A 23242-nucleotide genomic window follows, 5' to 3' on the forward strand; every position below is an offset into this window, starting at 1 on the left:
TATGTGAATAAAACCTTGGAGGGTTTCCATGGCATCTCTATTTTGAGTTTAATTGTGTTGCGTCATGGGCTTTATATTTTGTATCCGGATTGGGCATGTCCATCCGTGTTTATCTAGTAGGGTTATACTATAAGTATGCATGCATGTATGCATTATACGTTGTCGATTATTACGTTTATTATTTTGTAACCCTAAACACCTATACAGTCGAAGTTCTTAATCGAGCTCTTCTAAGGTGTTGAAGTATTAATCATACGACATATTCAAAGCCATACTCGTGTTCATATTTACGTTCATAATTGTTTACTTGCATAGAATCTAACGATCCTAATTGAACTTAATTCTAACAATTGGTATCAGAGAAGGAGACTGTGTGATCAATACACATTCCTTCTGTATTCAGAATTCTATAGGGTTTCCGCTTTTATCGTATAAATAGAAGCCATCTTCTTTATATCAACGACAATTCTGTTTCAGATAAAACCCTAATCTCAAGTTTACAGGTTTGATTCTAGCAGCTCACCATGTCTCACGAAGATTCACAAACAAATCCCATCAACATCTCAAACAACATTGGATCTACAACCAGGATACCCATTCTTTACACTCAAGACTATGAAGTATGGGCACGTCACTTTGAAGACTACGTGGTTGGATCGGAAGATAATGGCTATCTCATCTGGGAAACTATCACACTTGGGCCGTTTGTTCACTCAGGAATGAACACAACTGTTAAGTCTCAAAAGGAATATAACAAGCTGGTGGCGGATGTAGATAAGATGCCACAGGACGAGAAAGACAAGTTGCTGTGTAATGTGAAGGCTATGAGAATGATCAGATTCGCCTTACAATCTGACACTTTTCGGTTGGTAGGTTCATGCACGACTGCCAAAGAAATCTGGGATAGGTTGAAAGAACTTTATTCGGCTGATGAAGATCTAGAACACTCCATTCAAACCTTGCTGCTGTCAGAATTTGGAGTTTTCGAACAAAAACCAGAGGAGAAACTCATACAAACTTTCGATCGGTTCAATCATCTCCTAAGTAAGATGATCAAGCATGGAATAGAAAGAAAGTTGATCGAGCAGAAGGTAACCTTCATGAACGGACTGAGACCGGAATGGATGGCTGTGGTTTCAACCATGAAAGCAAACCAACTGTTTAAGTCTTACTCACTGGCAAAACTTGTGGGAATACTTAAGTCCCATGAGAGTGTAGTAACCAAAGAAGCGAAGATAGTTTCTGGTGTGGGATCGCTGGCCCTTGTCTCAAAAGGAAAAAGCATTGCAGCAGAAGAAGAAGAGTCTGATATGTCTGAGTGTGATCTTACAAGCGAAGAGTACGCTATGATGGTCACCAATCCAAAGAAGTTTGCGCGAAGAAAATTTCCTGTCAACAAGAACCGAAACTGGCAAGGAAGTTATAGTTCTGAGAAGGTGAAGGATGAAGCGAAAATCTCTTCTCAAAAGGATGAAGACAAGAAGGAGATCAAGCTTGCAGGAGACTCTGGGTTCGATTGCAATTACTGTCACGGCAAGAACCACTTTGCCAAAGATTGCATGCTAAGGAAAATGGTTGAGAAAAGAGATGGTGAAGATGATGAGACGTACTATATGCGCAAGTTGGAAGAGATCAAGAAAAAGAAGGCAACTAACAGTTCTATGAATGCCTTGATTGTATAGGAGAATGCAGATGAAGATGAGTTTGGTGGCGTTGAAGTTTGGTCAACTGACTCTGAAGATGAAGAGGTAAGAAAGCCCACTCATGGAAAGGCTTATGTGGCAAAGGAAGTAGGTTCGGCTGGAAAGTGTTTAATTGTCACAGGTGGTTCATCAACCGAAAGTGCAAATGAGGAACCGAACCTAACTGAGGACAAGTGTTTTGCAGCCAAGCCTGTTAGTGAGAAGATCAACGATTGCGATCGGTTGATCAAAAAGGTACAATCCATCCTTGAATCACTTAAAGTTCCAAATCTATATTATGAAGAAGAATTAAATGAATTAATATTCAAATTTTCTAACTTAAGTGGTAGTCTCATGCAAACTCGCTTAGCGAATTCTAACCTAACTGACCAACTCAGCAGGGTGTCTTCAAAGAGTGAGGAGAGAAGGATGTGGATTGAGCTGAAGGAGGCGGAGTTAATTAAGGCTAGGGATGAAATTATTTATTTGCAAAGAGACAATTTAAAGTTTTTAAAACAAATGAATGTTTTTTGTTTAATTGCTAAGCGTTTATACACTAATATTGCTCAATTACATTTAAGCTGTGAGATAGGAAAGAAGATTCATAAGATGATTTTACCCTTCCTTGAATTTAAGGAGGATGAGGTCATAGCAGAATATGAATCAGTAGTGTCATCAGAAGAGACATCCATGTCTTACAAAATTGGACTGGACAATATAGAAACCTTCATTGATTCTAAGGAACACAAATGTATGCTAAAAGATATTTTAGATGAAAACGATAGGTTGAAAATTAAGTCAGACACTATTCAATCATTTGACCAGTCTAATGCCAAATTAACTCCAGAAAATAAAATGAACTTAGAAAATGCATCTGAATTTGATGAGGAAAGTGAGATGAGTGAAATCTCAGTAGAAGACGTAGTTGATTGCTCTAAGTTTATGAAGAGCGAAACCGAGAATGAGAAACCCCTCATTTCTGAAAATTCGGTTGAATTTGCTCGCATGTCAAAATACAAGCAACAAAAACTCAAAGAAAAAGTTATGGTTTATCAAAAGGTTCAAACTGTGCCAAATCAGGTCTATGCAGTTACAGGGGTCACTACAAAACAAACGGCGGAATTAAGAGTCTTGGTTGACAAAGACAATGCTGAAGGGTGGGACGATTACTTCTGGTCTGCCCCTATTGACAACGCAGACGAAACCGTAGGCTTATCTGAGCAAACTTCATGGAGGGTTAAAGGAAGATATGTTGCTGAACCCATCAGCAAACCCTCAAGTTTCGACAAACCAAGCACAAGTGGAACTAAAGAAATCCCTGAAGAACCGATGACAGAATCAAATGTTCCAACAAATACAACCGAAAGTCAAAAGCAGAAGCCAAAGGCTAGCTTCAATATCCACAAATCACAGAAGGAGTTAGCGGAACAGAAACGCTTAAGAAATCAAAGATACGCAAAGAACCTGAATGAGCGAAAACGTCACTGGGAATCTCAAAATCCCAACTACGTACCTCCTAAGAAAGAATCAACGCATAAAGGGAAGGAAAAACTGAAAGGAAAAGAAAATTTCAGCCCAAATTCCTACTATTCCAAATGTCCGAACCGAACATCTACTCTCGGTTCCCAAACAAGCGTATCAAACCGAAAGTCAAGTTTCGGTCCCCACATCAGCTCTCAAAACCGAAAGTCAAGTTTCGGTCCCAAGTCTAGTTTCGGTCCTTCTAACTCACAATGCAAAATAAATTATGTGAAGGACATCAAAGGAAAGGGAAATCTAGCATCAGATTTTGAGTTCCATAATAAAAAAAAAAGGTCAGCTAACCCTAGGATTCAAAAGAAAAATCCTAAACCATCTAACAACACACCAACTAATGCACCAAAAATTAAACAAGATAAAACTAAAATCAAGGTGTATACCATTAAAAGAAAAGATCAAACCACTCTAGTAAAAAGAACATATTTGGTTGATATTTCTTCTGTAATTCCTTTTTCTGTGAAAGACTCACCAGGACCCAAGAAACTTTGGGTTCCTAAATCTGCTTGAATTTGCAGGTAATTAGTGACGAGCAGTTCGATGATGAATGGTATATAGACAGTGGCTGCTCGCGTCACATGACAGGAAGGAAGGAAGAGCTGAGGGAGTTTCGGTCCCTAAAAGATGGTGGGTGTGTAAAGTATGGATATAACTCCTATGGAACAATCAAGGGATACGGTATGATAACCAATGGAAATTTCTCGATTCGAAAAGTGGTGTATGTGGAAGGAATGAAGCATAACCTCATCAGCGTGTCACAATTAGTTGTGGGAACAGGTCTGAAAGTATCATTTGATGATGAGGGCTCTGAAATAATTGAAAAGCAATCGAAAAAGGTTCTGCTAAAATCTGAACGCAAGGGAGAGATGTATCCTTTAAATCTCAACCCAATACGAGGAAAATCAGCAATATGTCTGTTGTCAAAGGCAAACACAGATGAAAGCTGGTTGTGGCATCGACGTCTATCGCATCTGAACTTCAAAGATATTAATAAGTTGGTGCTTGGTGATCATGTTCGAGGCCTCCCTCTTCTCAAGTTTGACAAGGAACATCTGTGTGCAGCGTGTGAGATGGGCAAACAGAGCAGAAAGAGCCACCCTACACGAGTCAATACAAAGATTATTGAAGCTCTTGAACTATTGCACATTGACTTATGTGGACCTTCGGCTATCGAGAGCATCGGTGGTAGTAAGTACATTCTTGTCATTGTATATGATTTTTCACGCTTCACCTGGGTTTTCTTTCTTAAACAGAAATCAGACGCAACTCCCATGTTGAAGACATTTATTAAGCAAGTGGAAGTTCAGCTGAGAAAGACGGTGAGGAATACCAGGAGTAACAATGGGCTGGAATTCAAGAATAAAGATTTTGAGGACTTTCTGGCTGATAAGGGGATAACTCACAACTTTTCGGCCCCTTATACACCACAACAGAATGGGATTGTTGAAAGACGAAACCGTTCTTTATGTGAGGCAGCCAGAACCATGCTCAGTTTCGCTTCTCTTCCGTTATACTTTTGGGCTGATGCAGTTGCAACCGCATGCTACACTCAGAACCGTTCCTTCCTTAACAAAAGATTCTCAATCACTCCATATGAGATCTTAAATAATCGAAAGCCCAATGTTAAATTTTTCCACGTGTTCGGTTCAAGATGTTTCATCTTTAACTCAAAGGAGAACCGAAACAAGTTTGACGTCAAAGCAGATGAGGGAATCTTTCTTGGTTATTCACTCTCTTCAAAAGCTTACAGAGTTTTGAATAAACGATCCAATCGGATTGAAGAAACATACTACGTAACCTTTGACGATAATTACATGAAGAAAGTTCAAAGGAGTGAAAGTGACTTAGGGGAAATTTTTCCTGCATCAGGACAAGTCTCGGTTCCCATATCCAACTTGTTCGAAGAGTACATTCGGTTATTTGATGAACCAGAGAAAGCAGCACACTCAGAGGCGAAAGCAGCAGATAACAAAATTGATAATCTCAAAAAGATCATCGATGAAGCTGCAAAAGAAACGGAAAGTGAACCTCCTAAAACTACAGGCGCTCAACCCTCAACTGACTCTCCAATCAACGGCTCAATGTTCAAGGGGGAGAGTTCATCAGCACCAAAGACAACCGAAGTATCTTTCGAGGGGAAGAATTCAATACCGTCCCCAACTCATAAAGGTCCAGTTAAGGGGGAGAATCCAACTCCCACAGGATGCATACTATGATGCTGCCACAGGTTACACTTCGCCAATCGAGGGGGAGAAAGAGAATGCAACTGACGAAGGTGAGGGTGATTAATTAGAATTTGAAGAGGAAGTGAATGTTGAATTGGATCCAGCTTATGACCCAAATTATCCTCCGTTGGTGAAATGGACCAAGGACCATCCCAAAGCAAAAATTATTGGTGAATCTTCTGAGAAAGTTCTTACTCGTTCTCAATTGAAAGCGAAACAAACTGCATTATTCTCTAAAGTTGAATTTTGTATGTTTAACTCGTTCATCTCCAAAATCGAACCGAAAACAGTTAATGTTGCACTTGATCATTCTGATTGGGTTCAAGCAATGCAAGATGAGATCCATGAGTTCGAACGTAACCGAGTTTGGAGGCTGATTCTCACACCAAAGGATGCTTCTGTGGTCGGCTTGAAATGGGTTTTTAGAAATAAATTGGACAAAGAGGGGAACGTCATTCGCAACAAGGCACGGTTGGTGGTGAAAGGATATTGCCAAGAGGAAGGGATAGATTATGAGGAAACATTCGCTCCAGTAGCTAGGTTGGAATCAGTTAGAATCTTCCTGGCATATGCTGCTCATAAAAACTTCGAAGTTTTCCAAATGGATGTCAAATGTGCTTTCTTGAATGGAGAACTAGAAGAAACAGTGTATGTTGAGCAACCTCCCGGGTTTGTGAACGAGAAATTTCTTGATCATTGTTATGTGCTGGATAAAGCGGTTTATGGTTTGAAGCAAGCACCGAGAGCCTGGTATGAGACTTTAACTCGTTTTCTGAAAATGTCGAAATTTAAGCAAGGTTCGGTTGACCCAACCTTCTTCCAAAAGAAAGAAGGCGAACATCTAATGATAGTTCAGATTTATGTTGATGATATCATCTTCGGCTCTACGAATCCTAGCTTAACAGCTGAATTCAGAAAGTTGATGGAGACTAAATTTGAAATGAGCGCAATGGGTCCAATTAATTTTTTCCTTGGTTTAAATATTAGACAGGGACCAGAAGGTATCTTTATCAACCAGGAGGCGTACACAAAGAACCTGTTAACAAAATTTGGCATGACAGGAGACTCTAAAGTGAAGGTTCCTATGGCATTTGGCACTAAGTTAACACCATCTCTGGAAAAACCTGTTGTTGACATAACATTATATCGTCAAATGATAGGGTCCCTTATGTATCTAACAGCTAGTAGACCAGACATTATGTTTTCTGTTTGTTATTGTGCTAGGTTTCAAGCTAATCCAAGAGAACCTCACATGGTGGCAGTGAAGAATATCTTCCGTTAGCTAAAGCGAACCTCATCTCTCAGTCTCTGGTATCCGGCTAAATCTGTATTCTTTATTCAAGCTTTTTCTGATGCTGATCTTGGAGGATGTGGTCTGGACCGAAAGAGCACTACAGGTGGGTGCCAATTTCTTGACGGAAAACTTGTTAGCTGGCAGTCCAAGAAGCAAACATGTGTGTCACTTTCAATAGCAGAAGCTGAGTACATAGCTGCAGCATCTTGTACTTCCCAAGTAATATGGATTCAAAGTCAACTGAGAGATTACGGGCTGAGTATGAAGAAGATTCCTCTCTATTGTGACTCAGAAAGTGCAATAAGGATTTGTCACAATCCAGTGCAACACTAAAAAACTAAGCACATTGCACTTAGATATCATTTCATCAAGGATCATGTAGAAGATGGGAACGTGGAAGTGCATTTTGTTCGATCCTCTGATCAACTGGCTGACATATTCACTAAAGCCTTACATGAAGCATGTTTCAATAAAATTTTACAAGGTCTGGGAATGATGGAAGCAGATTCGGTACCGAATCCTCAAATCTTGCACTAAAAATTAGATAAGCGAAATGGAGTGAATGCTAAGTCTATTTCGGCTCCAAAATTTTCGAGAATCGAAATGAACCGAACGCTCGGTCTATTTCAGATCTGGAATTTTAAGGAACCGAAATGAACCGAACGCTCAGTCTATTTCGCTTCACTCAATAAAGATAAGGTTTCGGTTGTATATTCTGTATATTCTATTATCTCTATTCTTTTAACTTCTTTCTGTTTTTTTATTATTTTTCAGAAAACTTCAAAAATCCCAAAATATTTTTTTTTCTTTCTGTTTTTTATTATTTTTCAGAAAACTTCAAAAATTCAAAAATATTTTTTTTTCTGTTTTTTTATTTTTCAGAAAACTTCAAAAATACAAAAATATTTTTTTTCTTTCTGTTTTTTATTATTTTTCAGAAAACTTCAAAAATCTAAAAATATTTTTTTTCTGTTTTTTATTTTTCAGAAAACTTCAAAAATCCAAAAATATTTTTATTCTTTCTGTTTTTTTATTATTTTTCAGAAAACTTCAAAAATCCAAAAATATTTTCTCTTTCTGTTTTTATTTAGAAAATATCAAAACCTTAAAAAAAAATTTGTTTGTTCGGTTTGTTCGTTTTGTTTGTGTGGTGTGTTTGTCTGCTCATTCTTTTAAATAGGTTCCAAGTATACCAGTACAACAGAATTTGGAGCTGAGGCGGGTATGATTATTCTTTTATGAACTAGTTAAGGGTCCCTAGAAGCATGTTGCTGCATGTTGCCCAACGCCTCTACGACTTAGAGCAAGGCCTTAATGATTCGATCTATACCTATCGTTTCTTCCAAATCAGGCTGTTAAAATCAACTCGGTCTAGAGCTACCTTACTCTTCTCATATGAGTTAAGAGTTTTTCTGTTTAGTCACGTCTTTATCGCAGAAGGTACTTTCGGTTCTTTAGCCATCCTCCTTACATTCTCCATCAACTTTCGGTTCACCACTGTAACCCTTGAGACTCTCGGTTATTACCACTGAGGTTTATGGTTGCATAAAATATGTGTTTGTGATCTTAGATACGTATACCACGTGCTGAGTGAAACCCAAAATTCAACACCTATAATGAATTGACGGTGAATTATTATATTCAAGATCTTACTGGTTACCTACTGAAATCTCTTTTTTATCTTTGAGTGATCTTTTATGAATTTGTCTAACACCAAGGCTTTTCTTCCCATAAAGATCCAGTTTATTTTTGTTTTTGAGATTTCCATAACTTCTTTAGTCATTATAAAATATATCCTACCTACTTGTTCAACAGACCACATCGGTCTCACAAGTACTTCTTCCAATGTTCGGTCTTACATTAAGAACCAACGTTCGGTTGAAGATAAGCCACCTTAAGCCTATGACTTAAAAAAGCCTTTCAATGTTTCTTTACAAACACTTGATCGTATTTTTCGGGAAACCACACAAGCACTTCAAGTCTATCTTGACTTTGAAGGAAGCGATTCTTGCCTGGAATCCCCTGCTTTCTGTCTTATAATAAGACATCACTCACATCCAATACACATTTGCTTTATTTCTTTATCTTTTGTCACTCTATTGCACGAAAATTTTAATTTTCCAATATTCTGGTGGCTGTAAGTTCAAGTTTTGTTTATCTTTTAGCTAAACAGGGGTAATCCTATTTCTTGTAGCGAAACTGAATTTCAAAACGATGATTGAGGATAAGCATTTGGGCGCGTGAATTTGAACGGTCTCTATACCCACGCGTGCTGACGTATACCTAGGAGTAACCAACCTATCACATCGCGCTTTTTCAGGCGACGTTTTAGTGATCACGTCATTATCATAATGATTTTTCTCTCTCCTGGCAACGGTATATAAAGGGTTTCTACTTTTATTTGTCTTTTACCAGCAACAAAGTCTCTCAAATTACAAGGCAAGTTCAAACTGCTCATCTTCCTTCTTCGATCAACAATGGCGACTTCTTCATCAGTTCACGATCAGACTGCTTCGTCCACATTGCTTTCGATCAAGCCAAATCAGAATATGATCCTCGAACTCAACCCGTTTCTGTATGATTCATATATGTTGCACGTAGTTGAATGTTTGAAGTATTCACCACTGGTTCTAGCCCTAACGCAGGTGGAAGCCGTCTCGATGTCACTCTTATCCCAGGTTTACTCTACTGCCACATATGACAAGAACAAAGAACGAATCTACTTTCAAATCCATTCTAAAAAGGCTTCTATTTCAAAAGGGAGATTTTGTTCGTTGTTACATCTTGCCGTGGATTCCTCTGTCATCTCACCAGACTTCATCACAACTACTCAATTGTTTTCGATGCTCTACGAGATGGGTTATACGGATGTGCTCACCACAGTTACAAAGGTTAAGAAGTATTGTTTACCATCTCAGTGGAATGGATTGCTTACTCTTCTCATCAAGAGTTTGGCAGAGAGGAGTGATGGATCTGATGGCACCAGCAAGGGTTTCTTGACCCTTCTCTATAGCCTTTACAATGGTCTCAATCTTGATTATGGGACAATTATCTGGTCTCAAGTGGTGCAGAGCCTCAACACTTCTACGAGGCATTCGTAAATTTCATGTGGTCGGTTCTGGACTCTTATTACACGAAGGGCGATTGATACTTTGGATATTCCTGTAATGAAGGATGCCCTAGTCGCGTCAATTGCTACGTTTCACACCAAGAAGATCATCATTTCTGATCCAACAAAGTTCCCTCACAATGGCTCTATTCCTGAGTCTATGTATCGATGTGTCACAGCCGAGAGTCATGTTATGGTTGATTACCGCAAACTTACTCCTAAGGAACTGAGAGTCCTATCTCCGGAACAGCATGCTGCCCTGGAGGCTGTAGACAAGCCTGGCAACCGAGGGAAACGGGCTACAACCAAGAAGGAGACTACAGAAGAGGATAAGTCTAAGTCTTCTAAGTCAAAGAAGTGCAAGTCAGAGAAAGGGGATTCTTCTAAACCTAAGAAGATTAAAAAGATGGCAAAAAGGTCCAAGAGTCCTACTCCTCCTAGCTCAGAAAATCACAAGGAAGAAGAAGAAGCCTTGAACTACAAGAAGGCCGTGTTTCCCTTATGGACAAAAGAGGCACTTATCAATCAAGCTATAGAGTTTCAAAGTGTTTATTGGTTGGAACCTGTTGCTTCGTTTGACGGTGACAATTCCAAGGACTCGCAGTTCGACACGTCGATAACACGAAAGGCATTCACGTTTCACTGCTTTGATTCGACTGTCGAGGTTCCTTTTCCTCATCCAAAGGTTGACCGAGAGCTTATTGATTTCTATCTGAAGTATGGGCAACCTCAGTACTTGACATGGAGCGCACAGAAGATAACCACTATCAAGGTATTGAAATCTACGCCTGCTGGGAAATTTGTAAATGTCAATTTCAAAATCACACGAGGATCTGCAAACTCGGTGTCGATTATCTCCCTAGCAGATCTTCCAAATATAAATCCTCACGACTGGATTCTTTTGTTTAATATTCTGCTCACAAATCCGAGGGAATATGAGCCGATATTGGAGCACTTGAAGAGGATGTTGGCTTCTTATATCTATGAGGTTGCAGCTATGGATCAAGAGATAGTGAGAGTGATGAATAAGAAACCGACCATCAATCCAACACCGAAACCAGGAGATGTAAATAAGATGAAGATGGGCCAAATAGATTCAACACATCTCACTGTGATGTTTACCAAAGGCGAAGCTCACAGATTCTTATTTGATCTTGTTGATAAACATTTATTTTCAACCGACTGCTTGGAACACATCATCAACATTATTCATCGGTGCAAGCAGAACTCAGAAGCAGACAAAAAGAACTTTACGGACATGCTTCGGTGGTACATAACGTTCCGTCATCATCTTTTGGCTATCATTCCGAAGGTGTTCAAAACAATAAAGAAGTCTTCTGCAGCTCAACCGAAGTGAGCTTTCGGTTCCATTGACGCAAAGGGGGAGATTTTTGAGTTTAATTGTGTTGCGTCATGGGCTTTATATTTTGTATCCGGATTGGGCCTATCCATCCATGTTTATCTAGTAGGGTTATACTATAAGTATGCATGCATGTATGCATTATACGCTGTCGATTATTACGTTTATTGTTTTGTAACCCTAAACACATCTACAGTCGAAGTTCTTAATCTAGCTCTTCTGAGGTGTTGAAGTATTAATCATACGACATATTCAAAGCCATACTCGTGTTCATATTTACGTTCATAATTGTTTGCTTGCATAGAATCTAACGATCCTAATTGAACTTAGTTCTAACACTCTATATGTGTATATGCATACTTATGCGATTGTTACGGTTTATGTAGCTGTTATAACTGATATGGATTATGTGGTTATGTGGATTGTGTGGGGTATGCTCTGGGGAACTCACTAAGCTTTGTGCTTATAGTTTTGTTTATGGTTTCAGGTATCATCGATTTGGAAAAGAAGGGCTCGGATTGATCGCAGTGCACATACTATGATTTCCGCAATGAATGATTTTTGGATAAACTCTGATAAATATTTTACTTAATGATGATTTGAAATGTTTGAAATAAATGGTATCAATGCTTTAGCTACATTTAAAAATGAAATTTTTACCCTTGATTTTTGGGTCGTTACACATTACAATTTTACCTTGCAACTATGGACTCAACTGTACCACTTAGATGGAGCAACGAAGAGGAGGTCGCTTTGGTTCAAGCTTGGATCGTAACTGTAGAGGAGGATTTTCCACCAGGCCCACCAGAAGTTCGCGCTGGATCATTTTGGTCTCGTGTCTGTCATTTGTTTCACCATCAAATGGGGCGTACTCAATATCGAAGAAGAAGATATGTCAAAGCGAAGTTTATGGATTTGAAAAAAATGGTCAAGTACTTTCAACGTATTTACAACGAGCTCAATAATGAACATGCAAATATGGATGAAGACATTCTCATACAGGTGGCTATGGAACTATACCGTTTCGAATTTGATGGTAGGTAGTTTACGCACGGGGAGGCATGGAATCTTTTAAAGAATGTCCCTCACTTTTAATATGCATGCTAGTTACGTTGTTTGTTTTCGTTAGTTACGTTGTTTGTTTTTGTATGTGTGTTTTGTGACTCCTTTAATGTATGTTGTTTCCTTAATGACGATTAAACATGAATTAAGAAAACACATCCATAGTCATTTCATTAAAACATTAACCCATACCTACTACATAATAGGACATAAAATGCAACGGCGTACATGAACAACTACTACATAATAGGACATAAAATGCAAACGGGGTACATGAATAACTACTTCTATCTGGGAGGTAACAGGACCACCCTTTCATTTGGTATTTCCCAGTGCACATGTGATGGTATAGAATTCACCATCTCAAATCCGAATGCAGCTCGATACACGGCAGCAGTCAACTTATCATCAACCATTTCATGAATGGCTTCAGACGTACGAGTTATTAGAGATGCTATAGCGTGCCCACATGGTATACCACTTTTTTATCATTTCCCACAACTATATACCCTACGTTCAATTTGTACTTTCCTGGTGTCGAAATTGTCATCGACTTCAAATGTATCCCCATACATACATCTTGCCACCCAATTATAAGACTTGTTCACACGCTTTTGAACCTTATTCTCAACATAAGGGGTCACCCGAACAGAAATCCTCCCTACAATATTTTTTAATTTATAAATAATAACACAATAAAAAACAAACTATAAGTATAAAGTTACCTGCAACTTCATCTCGTTCATCATACGTTGATTGTATCGACTTATTGATTAACTCAATTATCGTTGTTATTGGAAACTCATGCGTGTAGGTGGATATATTTTTCACCATTTCAGGGATATCAATCGATTTAACATTGTAACGTACTTTCGGGAAAAATGCTCGTGTTCATTTTGAAATTGCTATATTGTCAAGCCAGAAAATTGGACTCCTAAGCAAGGTGCAGAAAGGTGGATTCCTACATGCACTTTGCAACCTTTCCAAACACAAGTAAAAATCATGAACACTATATGCATTACATGACTTCCAAACAACGTTTCGACTTCTGTATCATTATGTCCGATTTTCGAGTTATATCTTTAAGACAATACCCATGATACGAATTTGGGTATACTCTCTCAACAACAAAGTCAATTTTATCACTTAGGTTGCTTATGAAACCAACCTGTATATCGTCACCTAAACATTCTTTTAACTTCATCATGAGCCATACCCAAGATTCCTCACACTCTAAGGTTCCCAAAATAAACTACTAAGAGTAGGGGTTCATGGTTTCCATCCAAAGTCACCGCAAAGTACATTGTTGTCAGATAGTATCCAAGTAGGGGTAAATAACCCACATATATTAACGGTATCATGCACCTCAGGAAGGTATGGATCTGCATAAAAAAACATACTTATATTAGTGACAAGCAAAATCTAAACGAGGTACATTACCTAGAAGTATTAATTAACTCAATAAAGTAAAGATGTTATATCACGCAACCTAAAGCCACAAACAAAACTAAAAGCGGTTGGTATCTGTTTTCTTGATGGCTGTGAAGGTATTACGATTTGTTCTTTGAAGATTATGCAAGAATATTGGTAGGTGACAAAAGCTTCTTTCGGTGTAAGTACTCATTTTCACAAGCAATGAAAGTGGTTACAATCATCACACGAATCCAATTAAAATTATACACAAGTTGGTGTTGTCTGCACTTCATAGTTCAACTTGAATGATTCATAGTCAAACCAGATGATTTCATAGTCAAACTTCACTAATCGACAAGACAACACATTGTACTTGTCTGCAGTTCATAGTTCAACGTTTTGAATTCATAGTCAAACCAGTTGATTTCATAGTCAAACTTCACTGATCGACAAGACAACACATTGTACTTGTCTGTAGTTCATAGTTCAACTTTTTGAATTCATAGTCAAACCAGTTGATTTCATAGTCAAACTTTACTGATTGACAAGACAATGCAGTGTACTTGTCTGTAATAAGAAGTCATGTATAAATGGGTATACTAACTCCATGAAAATTATCTATGAAGTAAGTCATATTTGATCAAATAAATCAGGCGAATGGCATACTGCAATTGCGGAGGTGAACGTATCATTAGGATATCGGGTACAACAAAAACACCAGGAAGATTATTTTACGCTTGCCCATATATGGTATCATGATCTTTAGTTCCTTGATATTTACGCCCTCATATTTATATGACAACTATTCTTCTTGTCAATCTTTAAATTTACAGGGACCAAAATTCGGGTTTATCAGTTGGGTTGATGAAGAGAATGACCAATATTCTATGGTAATAGCTAAGGTAGCTAAGTCTAACAAACACTTTCAATCAGAAAATAAGAAGTTGAAGATAGTATTGGTTTGTAGTTGGGTGTTGTTTTTGGCAATATTGTTTACAAGTTGTAAGCTTTTTAATTTTTTGATAACTTTGAAGTTGTAACGTCAGTATGATCGTGTATTTGTTGTTATATTTAAAGTTTTGACGTTGTAACGTTTAAAAAATGTTGGATTCGTTGTTATGTTTTAACTATTGAAGTTATTACTACATTACGCATGAAGTAATTATTATTTAACGCTAGATAATCAAATCCAACATTCAATTATATATATATATATATATATATATATATATATATATATATATATATATATAATCCAACTACATAGGACCAACACACGATCCCCAATAAATTTTTGCCATCCTTTGACGAAACTCTAAAGCTGCAATTTTTTGGTCAACAAGTTCACGTATTGGTTGGCCTGAAACTAATTGTTCCATAAACATACAAACGAAAACCCTGCAATCTCCCAAATCACCACTTTGTTGGGGAACATTTGTTTCCAAAATGAATTTCATATCCAATGGAATCATTGGGGTGTTCCTCTGTGCCCAATAGTTTATCTTGTCTAAATGATCTGCCACCCGAGCCGCAAATTTGCTAAGGGTTCCATCAGACTAGAATTTTTTGTAAGTACCACTACCGAGACTGTCATATAGATAGATTTACATTGACTCCAATCGTAGTTCCCCAAATAACCAGTGATTGGGAAATGAATGAATCGACATTAGGACCTATACAAAGTTTAAAATAATAATTATGTTTACATAACACGATACAAAAACAAAACGACAATAATAAAATTAATTTCAAAAAATAAATAGCAGTTTACCGTATCCACATTCCACCAAGGAACCATGAAGTTGAGGTATATAGAAATACCAGAAATAAACCCCCTCCAATCGAAACCATCCTCAAGAACATGGCAAGCAAAAAAATTAGGAGGCATTATTGTATACCGATCACTATCAGATCGTCTCTCCATCAACAGTCTAATCCCAATCGTCACATGTTGCGAACGTTATGATACTTTTGTTATTAATTGATCAATAAAAAAAATTACAATAATAAAAGAAAAGATAGTTACCGCTTCATCCAATCATCCATTATGTGTATGCCCAAACAACGCACTCCAAAAATCTCTATCTAATACCAAATTGTACAAACGGTGCTCCACGTTATATGCAATAAAAGAAATAATTTTGTAAAACAACCTCACCGCCTGCTACATAAGGTTGCATGCGCAAAACCGAGAAGTCATGAGCAACAGTGAATGTTAGAGGAGGGATGGGGGTTGTTGATTTGGCATCAACCTTCTTCTTTGGTCTTGGCTTTTCCTTTGGTGTCATGTGCAACTAAAACAATATTAAAACAATTTAAATCATTATGTTTCGAATAATTCACATAAAAACTTAAAATAAGGATATAAGCTTTTAAATTCAATAAAGACCTCGGTGTAAGGAGTACAAATATACTTTGATGGATTTCGAAGCCTAGGTCTATCGGGTGTAACTTTGTTGCCATCAAAAACATGATCATCAAAATGATTTACGGTCCCTGTAATTATTACATCTTCCTCTAACACCCAAATTAATAAGATATAATCATTAATAAAAAATGTATGAATCTATTAACAAACAATAAAAAAAATGTAAGTATAGCAACCTGTTCAGGTTCATTATCAGAACAGGTTCATTATCTTCAAAAGCAAATACATCATCATCGAATTGATTCGTACTCCGCCCCGTTGTGTGTATCCTCTCGTCCAACTCCTACATAAAAACATTATAAATATTAACGAAATGCGCCTTAATGTTTAACAATTAAAATCAAATTTGTAATATATATAATAACCTTCTCGTCTTCAATATCATCAAAAACATTTTCATTGGCATTATTTTTATTCATCGCCTCATCATCTAAAACCTACATTTTCAGCTATAAAATATTAACAAAAATTTACAAACTTGTTAGCATATTATATCATAAATGTAAGGTGTCACTAACCTTTTCACCAAATTTTGTATGGAATTACGCAGGTTCCTCAAAAGTGATGTTCCATATGCTTTCATTATCCACTTCTTCTACAAACACCTTAGTAGGTTCTTGGTTCATAAACACATGTTGCTCGAGTGCATGTAGCCTTTTCAACACCTCCTCTAAGCTTGGTTTCCCACTATGTCCACCTCTACCGTGAGAGCGACCACTAAAAAACATACTAGACGAAGATTCGTTTTGTCTCCTAAAATGGCCCCGTACTGGGGATGGAACTGAATTCCGTTCACCATATAAATACTCTTGACATGACATATAATAAGAAGACACCATATCAATATCACTCAATGACATGTTATGTCTTGGTCGTCGTCCCTCCTAAAACAATTAAACATATTAAAAATGCAAATAAAAGTGCAATCATGAATTTTTTAAAATTAAAATAATATTTAAAAACCCTCTGTCATGTCAAAAAAATTTGTTCACATCAACCCATTTCAATTTTTTGGTACCACTCCATCGTTTGATCCTAGACGTGTCTCTATTTTTTGTAATGCAAATCCACCAGCACGAAGCTGGAAGCATCTTATATAGCTATATCTACAATTTCACAATTATAGTAATAAAAATTAAAATAACTAACATAGCAATAACATTTTACAAATAATAATAAATTTGTATACCCTAAATGGCGCCGTAAATCCATAAACGGAGTATTTAAAAGTTTGGCGACGCTCTGACAGTGAAAAATATATATTTATCTTGTTCCACATATCCTCAAGGCCATCATAGGTAAACTCACACAGATAGCTACCCCAAGCAAAACTGTCAAAAAATAAAAATTAATTATAATATACATTAACATTAATAATATGAAACTTTCAAACTAGACAAAAAATACTTGTTCCACACATCCAAATTCTCGGCCAAAAAAAAGGTCTTGCGGCACCCGGTCATTTATTTCTTTCCCAAAAATCCTTCACACAAAACGTATATAAGACACACTCTAACTGCATCATTGTCCGTAACTTCTAAGAAATGATGATTTAAAATAAAAAAATTCAAGTCGCAGATTTTCACCGAACTATTTGTATGGTTCGGAAATAGACGTTCCCGTAATAAACATCTTTTTTGACTACTAACATTTTTTTTTAGACTTTTTTCCCAATCATTTTTGGATACACACCAAAATTAAACCCGGTTATCTAACAAAATTTCTCCGGGCCATAAACCATTTTCGTATCCCCCAATATAAAATATAATCGTTTTATGTCATCTGGGGATACTATAGCGTCCGGCCGTAGCTGATGAAGAAACGTTTTATGGAAAATCAATCCATCCCCTTGTAAATGAGGAACGTCTAACAAGTAACCAAATACAGTCTGTCTAAAACTTGCGCGTCGTGCACCATGCAACACCTCCAATATTTCCCAAATGTTGCATCCCGATCCTTTTAGGTTGGCAACAGCTTTAACATTTAAATTTCTATAATCATATTGAAAAACAATATATTAACAATATGTAAACCAACATGTACTCTAAAAATATATAACAATATTGTAACCAACTATTTTCTTTAAAAATATCAGTATATTAAATGAAATAAATAAACCAACATTCAAATTACAACTATTTTCTTTAAAAATTCGGGATATTAAATGGAATAAATAAATCAACATTCAAATTACAACCATAACAATGCGTAAACCAACATGTAGACTAAAAATATATAACCATATTGTAGCTATTTTTTATAGTAACGACAAGTAAATAAACACTAATTTAAAAAACTAAACTGCATATAGACTAAAAATATGCAAAAAAAAAAATTGAAGAGAAAATATGCAAATGTAATACCACATCAATCAATAATAAGCATTATCTTATTAAAAAACTCATTTCACTAAACTTATTAACAAAAAATTACCATATGTACAACAACTCAATGCACACTTTGCGCATTATATATTTGTACATTCATACAACCACTAACCAAATAGCATCAAAACTTCAAGGCTACTAATAAATACTACTCTATCTATCAAATACGATACAATTACCCAATAACACACAATATAGTTTGGTTTTTGTTTTCCAAAAACTAATAGAAAAATTATAAATAAACAAAACCTACACTTGATAAATGTTGATTAAAACACAAAATGAGTTAAGATCTTACCATATTTTCAGGATTGTTGAAGAAATCGTCCATGATAGCTCTAAGGAAATCACACACACCCACAGAGAGAGAGAGAGAGAGAGAGAGAGAGAGAGAGAGAAATGTAGGAAAAAAACGTTTTTATAGTGCTTGACAACGAAATCGCAGATGAACATCACCAAATCGCAAATGGACTTTTTCATCTGCGAACGTACAAGTGCCTAAAGCACATAGGCACTTGTACTTTCGCAGATGGGAAGGACAAAATCGCATATGCACTTTTTCATTTGTGATTTTAGTGGCTAAATTTACAATTTTAGTTTTTTTTTACTATTTTTTACAAAGTAATTAATGTATTTGGCTAAATTTGCAATTTTCTCTTATTAATATATAATAAATTAATAAACTCTAACAAAAGATACAAAAATTGTCATTGGAGCCTATGGTCCATAAAGATAATATTGTCATTTTAAAAAAATTAACAATGTTAAATTAAATTAATAGATATCAAAACCACAACAAAATTTGTTGAAAATGACCAAAACTGTAACTTTTTAAAAGTTCAGACCTTAGCCTTAGCCGCGTCAAATAAAAAACAACAAAGACCATTTTTGCAATTTTATTTTTAATGACATTAATTGTGAAGGTTTCTGATTTCTTGAAATAAAACATTATTGTAATCCCTAAATAGCAAGTATTGTGAGCGATTTATATATGTATATTTAAGTTTAAAAAACACATTATTTTCGTTTAATTATTAGTCAACCAAAGATTTAATGACGTTATTTTTGAAGGTTTATGATTTCTTGAAATAAAACATTATTGTAATCACTAAATAGCAAGTATTGTGATCTATTTATATTTGTATTGTGCTTACGATTAGTTGTGGACTTGATGACTGTTAGCTATGGAATGCAAGAGCACTTATCAGAAGTCAAGATATTCACACCTGACTTTTTGTTCACGTCAACTCCAAAGAACATACACGAGCTTTTAGAGCTTTCGGTACCATTAAAAAGGAAAATACATACAATACTCACAGTTAACACATCTCCGTAGAATTATGATTGAAAACCTTGTGTACACTTTTTCCTTTCATTTAATAAAAACAAAATAAGTGAAACTAAAATTAAAAAACAAATTTCGTTGTAAAAACACCACTACAAATACGAGAATTGAAATCCTAAATAAAATAACTAAAACCGAAACAGACAAATGCTTAAAACCTAAAACCATAAATAATTTCATATGCAGGCACTAGTAAATCTATATGAGCAATAGTTCTAAGTAAAAGGGAGTTTGGATAGGGAAAAAAAAAAGCTTATAGGTTATTGTCCCTACAGCTATAAGCTAAATTTAAGTTTTTGGATAGGAAACAATAAAAATCAGCTTATTGTGCTGAGAATAAGCTAAATAAGCTAATTTTAAAAAACATCTCCCTTGCTTATAGCTTATTGCTTATTTCTAATCCAAACACTTTTTCGAAAGCAGCTTTCTTGGTTTTAAATAGCGTAAAACGCCCGAAAGCGCTTTAGGCTTTGGGAGCAAAAGCGCTAACCCAAAAGCACGCTTAGAGCACAGAAGCACATGCTATTAAACAAATTGAAAAATATCGAAATTATATATTAACTTATAAATACTTAAAAAAAACCCTATAAAGCATATTGCATAAGGCATCAATTTCAAAAGTGGGCATCAGGCATGGTGAAAAAAAAAAGGCAGAAGTATCTTCTTAAATACTAAATTCCTAATCATTAACCGTAAAAACTAAGAATTAGCAAAATAATCATCTCCATCTTGGACAACATCTATCTCCTCCACCATCACTTCCGATATCTTCTTCCACCTACACAAGTCAATGGCATTACATAATCAATCAAGAAATCAGGAGGCACTGTACACAACTGCAGATTAAGTGTAAAACATGTAACATGATTAACTGATTAAGTGTAAAACATCTACCATTATTAACCGATTACAGAAGAAGTAGAGTAGAATAGGAGATCATCAAAAGCTATAAAATTGGTGAAGAAGACATGGTAAAACATAAAAGATTTAAGAAGTTGTACCTTGTTTTGATCTTGATTAATGATTCCAACTATTGTGTTCAGAGGAGGATGAAGATGAAAATGGAGAAGAAATCCCGCTACTGATGTTGTCTTTGTTGTGCGACGTATTGATTCTCATTTTAACAAGCCCTACGACCTATGTATCTAAATAAAAATAGACTAAACTTGGCCCATCTAATAAAATAAGCCCATTATCCCTAAAGTGTGCCTAAGCACCGCTTTATCTAATTAGTTGCTCGATTAAGCGGCGATTTTAGGAAGCTAAGCACATGACTAATACAAAAGTGTTTTTACTTTTTCACCAGAGTGCTTAGCGCTTTAAGCGGTCTGAAGCGGCGCTTTTTAAAACTAAGGCTGCTTTCTCTCACCGCTATAAGCTAATAAACTATAAGCTAATTTATCCAAACACCCTCTAAAACTTAACACACAACACAACAAATTACAAGGAAAATAGATAACTGAAACAAAAATACCATAAAGAAATCTAAAAATTTATGGATGGGTAGATAAAGCAGGACCATAACTGCTCCATCAATCTTCAAGACATAAATAAAGAAAGGATATGATATGTCTTAGTCATACTAACAAACCTACTAAACACCATGATATTAGACACCACCATAATCACACTTCAACACAGCACCCTCAACATTTACTTTTGTGCTTGCGTAGCGTGCCTATGTGAACATCCTCTCTCTTAAACGTCCTGCAAACACCCCAAATATATTAGAACCCTAAACGCATACATTATGAACACAAAACAAAACAATACCTGTGGCAGAACGTGCAAAAATGTGCACATTCAACAGCAGAACTTGTTTCTGCCACATGGTTTCCTTCTTCCTGTCAATAACTTCACATTATATAATCATATAAAGTTGTTTTAAAATATAAAAATATAAACCAAGTAAAACAAAAATATCTAAACACACAAAAATCAAGATATAATTCTATCCCAATTAAAAATGTCAAAACTAACCTGATTTGTTGTCTCTTCCTCTTCGTCATCATCAGAATCTGAAGAATCTGCATCACTTTTAGAATAAGTGATCAAGAACACATGTAAACTTGGTTAAGGGGTCAGCAACACCAAACATCAATAATAATTAAACCGTATAAATTTAGAGACTCTAAGTTAGTAAAGCAGTACGGTTAAGAAAAGGATACCTATAACCAAGAGAAATAAATTGTTGGAGCCCAGAGAAGTAAACGCTGCCATTTTCCCAGGTATGAGAGATCTGAATGTGTCTGTCAAACACCAACATTAATTCTTGTTGTGGCAGCCTCTTGGGGTGAAGGGTTCCTACTAAAAGCTTTTTGCCATCAACAGTGATGTGCAAATAGACAAACTCATCTATTTCCTTCTTAGTTTCTCCAAGATGAACCTGAGTACAAAGAATTTTACTTAGCATACTGTTAACGCAACGAAATAAGCATATCCACTGTCCCAAAAGTTATACCTTATAAATACGCAAATTATCGCCTCTACGAACCCTTACATTAACTGATTGACCACTTTTAATCTCAACACCTAAATCAAAACAATATGAATTTGACAAAAAAAACTATACAGCTTAGAAAAAAGTACAACAAACCACTGTTCAGTTTTCACGTAATATTTTTAGGAAAAAGATAGTGAGGTGTTCATATATGTAACCCTTAAACAACAGTACATATTATAAAACACAGTCTATATAAAACTGCATTTCAGTCAATTTGCACGACAATATACCATCACAGATAATAAAACTGAAAATAACATATAAACTACGCATCCAATATCCACATGAAAACATAAAGAGAAAACAGGTATGTGACAAAACCACAGACGGGAACAAAAGAAAACGATGAATATCATCAAGGTAAATAAAAGTAAAAAATTGCGTTATCAAAGCCAAAAGAAGGTCCGGATTTTCATAGAAAAAAAAAAAGAAAAAAAGACTAAATGAAAAGGGATGACAGAAACAGAGCGTATAGATACGTTACCCCAAAACGGCATTTTTGCAGATGGAGAGAGAGGTTCTGATAGAAAGGGAGAGGCGGAGAGAAGTGTGTATGAGCACAGAGAAAACGTTAGGGCATCAATATATCATCGTCTCAAAAGAAACTTGAAAGCCGACTAGGCTTGGGCCTGAAAGGCTTTCAAATATTTAGCCCAAAATTTGACACGATTATAAAGGAATTAGGCGAATGCCCGCCTTGCGCAGAATCATTTGTATAACTAAAATCTTTACATTTTTTTTTTTTTAAATATAACATTATTGTTAAATTTGATATAATAATTCGTATATAAGGAGATATAATATATTGATTATTTTAAAGAGTAAATTACACGAATGGTGCCTATGGTTTGGGTGATTTGCGCGCTTGGTCCCTAACTTATTTTTTTAACTCAGAAGG

The 23242-nt window shown here is 35.9% G+C and overlaps 1 protein-coding gene and 1 long non-coding RNA gene across 3 annotated transcripts; both read right to left on the reverse strand.

Moving 5' to 3' along the window:
• Positions 1-20375: 20375 nt before the first annotated feature.
• On the reverse strand, positions 20376-20976 carry LOC145138470 (uncharacterized). The gene is made up of 2 exons (XR_013721542.1): positions 20843-20976; positions 20376-20619 (listed from the first exon to the last, which is right to left on the reverse strand). It is a non-coding gene; the product is annotated as an uncharacterized LOC145138470 (long non-coding RNA).
• Positions 20977-21297: 321 nt separating this feature from the next.
• LOC145138469 (histone deacetylase HDT1-like) lies at positions 21298-22960 on the reverse strand. 2 transcript variants are annotated; one of them, XM_079072552.1, is made up of 6 exons: positions 22829-22960; positions 22303-22373; positions 22010-22227; positions 21822-21876; positions 21615-21685; positions 21298-21548 (listed from the first exon to the last, which is right to left on the reverse strand). In XM_079072552.1, the coding sequence occupies exons 1-6, from the start codon at positions 22839-22841 to the stop codon at positions 21488-21490; spliced, it is 489 nt and encodes a 162-aa protein (XP_078928678.1). In that variant the 5' UTR covers positions 22842-22960; the 3' UTR covers positions 21298-21487. The 2 variants fall into 2 exon arrangements, with proteins under 2 accessions (XP_078928678.1, XP_078928679.1); XM_079072553.1 differs by having other exon boundaries at positions 21615-21695.
• Between the last annotated feature and the right edge of the window lie 282 nt (positions 22961-23242).

The sequence above is a fragment of the Lactuca virosa genome, chromosome 9 (assembly GCF_052849685.1).
Source record: "Lactuca virosa cultivar CGN04683 chromosome 9, Lactuca_virosa_CGN04683_v6, whole genome shotgun sequence".
NCBI classification, from domain to species: Eukaryota; Viridiplantae; Streptophyta; class Magnoliopsida; order Asterales; family Asteraceae; genus Lactuca; species Lactuca virosa.